We start from the raw sequence: 4,385 nt of genomic DNA, 5'->3' as shown, positions 1-4,385 counted from the left end.
GAGGGTGTGAGGGTGAGGCCTGAGGGGGAGGAGGATGAGGGAGGAGGTGTGAGGTGAGAGGTGAGGCTGAGCGAGAGGGGTGAGGTGAGAGGGTGAGCTGGAGGAGGGTGAGGGGTGAGGGTGAGGCTGAGCTGAGGGTGAGGTGAGGCTGAGGGTGAGGGAGGGAGTGAGGGAGGGAGTGAGGCTGAGGCTGAGGCTGAGGGGAGGGGAGGAGGTGAGGGGGTGAGGCTGAGGCTGAGGCTGAGGAGGAGCGGCGGCAGTTTCCTCGTTTGCTGTCACACAATTGACCACGTGATCGCAAATCGGCGGCAATCGAGAAAAAAGGAAAATAATTTTGATATATGTCCAAATGAAAATGTATCATTATTCGCTTTCAGTTTAATTTGAAAGAAAATCTTAATTTGTATTACAAAAGTTAATCTCCTCCTTTTTGATTGAATTTTAAAAATAAATAGAACATTATCAATTAACAATTAACGCGCTCTGACACCTCCTCCTCCACAGCCACTGCGCCATCTATTGGAGAGGAAACAATTGCTAATGCTGTTTGGGCGGTGTTTGACAGAGCACCGCTTGAAAAAGCTTCTCCCTTCCAAAAGTTTCTATGCAAGTACACGAAACAGGGAGGGACTATTCCAACACCATCACCGCTATGTAATATATCCCTCAAGGAGCTTATTCCTGAACATGAAGCATTTTTGGAGATGAAAGATGGAATTAAACCACAGATGCCAATCTTTGCAGTTCAGACACGATGGTGCTTCTGGGGGAAGGATGCTGAATATTTGTTTGAGGACTTGCCTGCTTGGCAGAATTTCTTCAAGGAATTGCATCAGAGGCCTTAGCAGTGAAAAAACTGAAATTCTCTTGAACAATAACGCTGAAGAGTTGCGAGCCAAAGCAACCTTTGTCCCAGAGCACTCATCTGAGCTCATAAAACTCAATGGAGAATGGAGCAAGAGCTCTGCTCTCAGCCTGAACCACTTGTGAAACTTATTAAAATTGCAAAAATGTACATTTGCCTACCAGTGAGCACAGATTAAGTTGAAAGGTAACTTTCTGTTTATTCAGACCTCCTCAATAATAGACAAAGCCTTACAGAAGAAAATATAAAGACTCTGCTCATGTCAAAATTTAACCTGCACTAAACTTTTGGTGGGAATTTTTTGTTTGTTTCTGTGAAGATTTGACTTTGAACATTTTAATTTCTCTGCAAACTATGTTGAAACTGCACCTTTCCATCTTTTGAAAGGCGTTATATTCTGTTTTTATTAAAGAAAACATTAAGTTTTTTCCCCAATAATTTTGGATGTGTTATTTCTTCATGTTTAGTTTTTAAAAATGAGAAGAGAAAAAAATGTAGTTTAGCAGCAAAATGCAATAAACCCGATGAAATTTTCTGCAAAATTTGCGAAGCGCTCTGCAATTTTTGGCAAATATTTCTGCACTTTTCTATTGGCCCAGATCACCACCCAGAATAACGCAACCAGTCATCTGCCTATCACTGAGATCTGACACAGATGTAGGATGTATATATTGATATTTACATAATTACAGATCCTTCAGCCCAGTCTTTCCCCATTTTATAGGATCCCAGCTTCACGGCCTGTAAAGAATCAGCTGCTCTCATTCTGGCCTCCCTTTCTGACGGTTGGTTCTGCTCTTGCTCTGAACCCACCAGTGGAAAAGGATAGCATGGTTGACAGTGTTAGAGGTTAAGAAGGACGAGGAGGCAGAGAGAGCCCTGGTCAGATGGAGGAATGACCAAGGCAGTCTTGGTACCATGAGCAGCATTGAAGCTGGATTGGAGTGCTGGACTGGGAATGCCAGAAGCAGACTCTGCCCTGCCCCCAGAAACAAGCCAGTCAGCTTTAAAAACACCACATTTTACTGGGAAAATACAGACAATACAGGAACTGGAGGAAGTCATTCAGCCCATCAAGCCTGCTCCACCATTAGCACAGGCTCTCTTGCTGCCCTCTCAAAACACTCATTTTAAACCCCTCAAATCAGATCTCCCCGCAAGGTCACATAGCCCGGCTTTCTTCGCCCTCTCATACCTCATACTCCAGCATAGGCACAACCTGTCAGGCTGCACCCCTCGCTCTCTCTGCCCAGGCTTTGCTGAGGTTAGGCCTTTGAACGGATGAGACATTAAATTGAGGTCTTCTCTGTCTGTTCATGTTAAAAATCCTGCGATGCTATTGGAAAAGAGAAGGGAGTTTATCCCAGAGCCCTGGCTGACAATCCCCCAAATAAAATTGGACGCTCAACCCAATGACTATTTGTGAAACATTTCTGTGCACAAATTGGCTACTGTGTTCCGTCCACAAAAACAGTCAGTGCTGTTTGTAGTAAACCCTGTGAAGTGCTCAGAGTTGAAGCCTGTGCATTGTCTTGGTTGCAGGGCTTGCTTCGGAAGCTGTGCTAGATGAGGAAGAAGAGTTTCTTCCTGAGGGTGTAGCTGGGCTGTGGCATCTGGGTCTTGTATTTGCCGTCCTGTTTCTCACTCACATCACGGTTTACAATCGTCAGGATGCTCAGCAAGTCGTTACTAAACAGAGATATAGAATGTTGTCACTGACAGTAGCAAGGGCTGGTCTGCCGGCCCCCTGGTAGACCAATCCCCAATTAACGCCCCTAATCCACCCGCTCAGCATCCAACCCCCCCCAACCCACACCCAGCAGCTGAACCCCCATCCAACCCACGCTCAGCAACCAACACCCCCCAACCCACCCGTTCAGCATCCCACCCAGCTGATGCCCCCTCATACCTGGGACAGTGTTGCCGGAGGTTGGCACACAGGGACTGGATGTACCAGGTGCCCTCACTCACATGCCGGAAGGAGACGTAGCCCTCTACAGTGGCCATGCCCAGCAGGAAGTCGGCCTCGTCGGGGATGATGGGGCCAGAGGAGCGCTGGGCATCCTCCTCCAGCCTGGCGGCAAGGGTGGGGGCGGGGGTCTCACAGTCTGTCTGCACCAGCACCCCATCCTGCTTCCGGCTGCCCTGGCACGCCTGGATAAAGAAAATCTTGGGTTTCTGCCGCAGTAACGGGCAGTTGGAGGCCGAGAAGAGGGTAGTGAGGGTGCGGATCCTGAGCTTGTTGCCACACGTGCCAAACACGATGCCCTTCTCTCCATGGCTCAGCACACAACACACAAAGCAGTCCCGGTCCCGCTGCATCTCTCCCTGATAATTCTGCAGTGTCTGGCACATCTCCTCACTGGTCAGGTCCCGGTAAACCTTCACTTGGAACTTCAGCCACTTGAAGATCTCCTGCAGAGAATCTGTAACACAACATCATCAATCTTACTTCTGGCATCACTGTGCTCCTCACCTTCACCGTCTCCCTCATCACCACCAACATTGTTAGCGACACACCAACCAGCACTGAGTCTGGGCACCACATGGCGATGGTGGCACCGTTGGCTGCGTGGTTCTCTTACCTTCATCACGGTCAGTGCCAATACGTGAGCGCATGTTGGTAAAGGACTGGTTATTGATGATGACGCAGTAACCTCGGGGTTCGTGATCCATTCTGTAAGCCTCTCCTGAATTCTGCTACACACAGAGGAGAGGTCAGCAATGTGGCACCATATCCACCACAGCAACCTCTGCATTCATGGGGGAAGCGCGTGTACAGTAAGGGTGTTGTACATGAGGGGGGCGGACACAGTGAGGGTGTTGTACACCAGGGGACGCGTGCACAGTGAAGGTGTTGTACACCAGGGGAGGGGGCGTATACACAAGGGGGCGTATGTACAGTGAGGCCGTTGAACACGGGTGTGTGTATAGTGAGAGTATTGTTCGTGAAGGGTGTGTGTACAGTGAGGATGTTGTACATGAGGGAGGGCGTGTACGGTGAGGGTGTTGTACAGGAGGGTTGTACAGTGAGAGTGTTGTATGCGGAGGGAGAGGAGGAGGCATAGTGAGGATGTTGTACACGAGGGGGCGCATGTACAGTGAGGATGTTGTACATGAGAGAGGGCGTGTACAATGAGGGTGTTGTGCACGAGGGGTCGCATGTACAGTGAAAGTGTTGTACACGAGGGATGTGTGTACAGTGAGGATGTTGTACACGAGGGGACGTGTGCACAGTGAGGATGTTGTACACCAGGGGAGGGGAGGGGGCATGTACACAAGGGGGCGCATGTACAGTGAGGCTGTTGAACATGGTGGGGGTGTGTACAGTGAGAGTGTTGTACATGAGGGGAGTGTGTACAGTGAGGGTGTTGTACACAAGGGGGTCGTGTACAGTGAGGATGTTGTACACGAGGGGGGGGCATGTACAGTAAGGGTGTTGTACATGAGGGGGCGCGTGTACAGTGAGGGTGTTGTACATTGGGGGAGAGGAGGAGGCATAGTGAGGATGTTGTACACG

At 49.5% G+C, this 4,385-nt stretch overlaps 1 protein-coding gene across 1 annotated transcript; it reads right to left on the bottom strand.

Moving 5' to 3' along the window:
• Positions 1–2,326: 2,326 nt before the first annotated feature.
• Positions 2,327–3,565, bottom strand: LOC103171902 (caspase-8; the record flags this gene model as incomplete). The annotated part of the gene is given in 3 exon segments (XM_042346781.1): positions 2,327–2,554; positions 2,775–3,291; positions 3,451–3,565. Coding segments are annotated over 3 exon segments (759 nt in total), but the record flags the coding sequence as incomplete, so codon positions are not given.
• Positions 3,566–4,385: the final 820 nt, after the last annotated feature.

This window comes from Callorhinchus milii, unplaced genomic scaffold (genome assembly GCF_018977255.1).
Source record: "Callorhinchus milii isolate IMCB2004 unplaced genomic scaffold, IMCB_Cmil_1.0 Scaffold1705, whole genome shotgun sequence".
Classification (NCBI taxonomy): Eukaryota; Metazoa; Chordata; class Chondrichthyes; order Chimaeriformes; family Callorhinchidae; genus Callorhinchus; species Callorhinchus milii.
The sequence above is the reverse complement of the archived record's forward strand: the minus strand, read 5'-3'. Positions and strand labels throughout refer to the sequence as shown.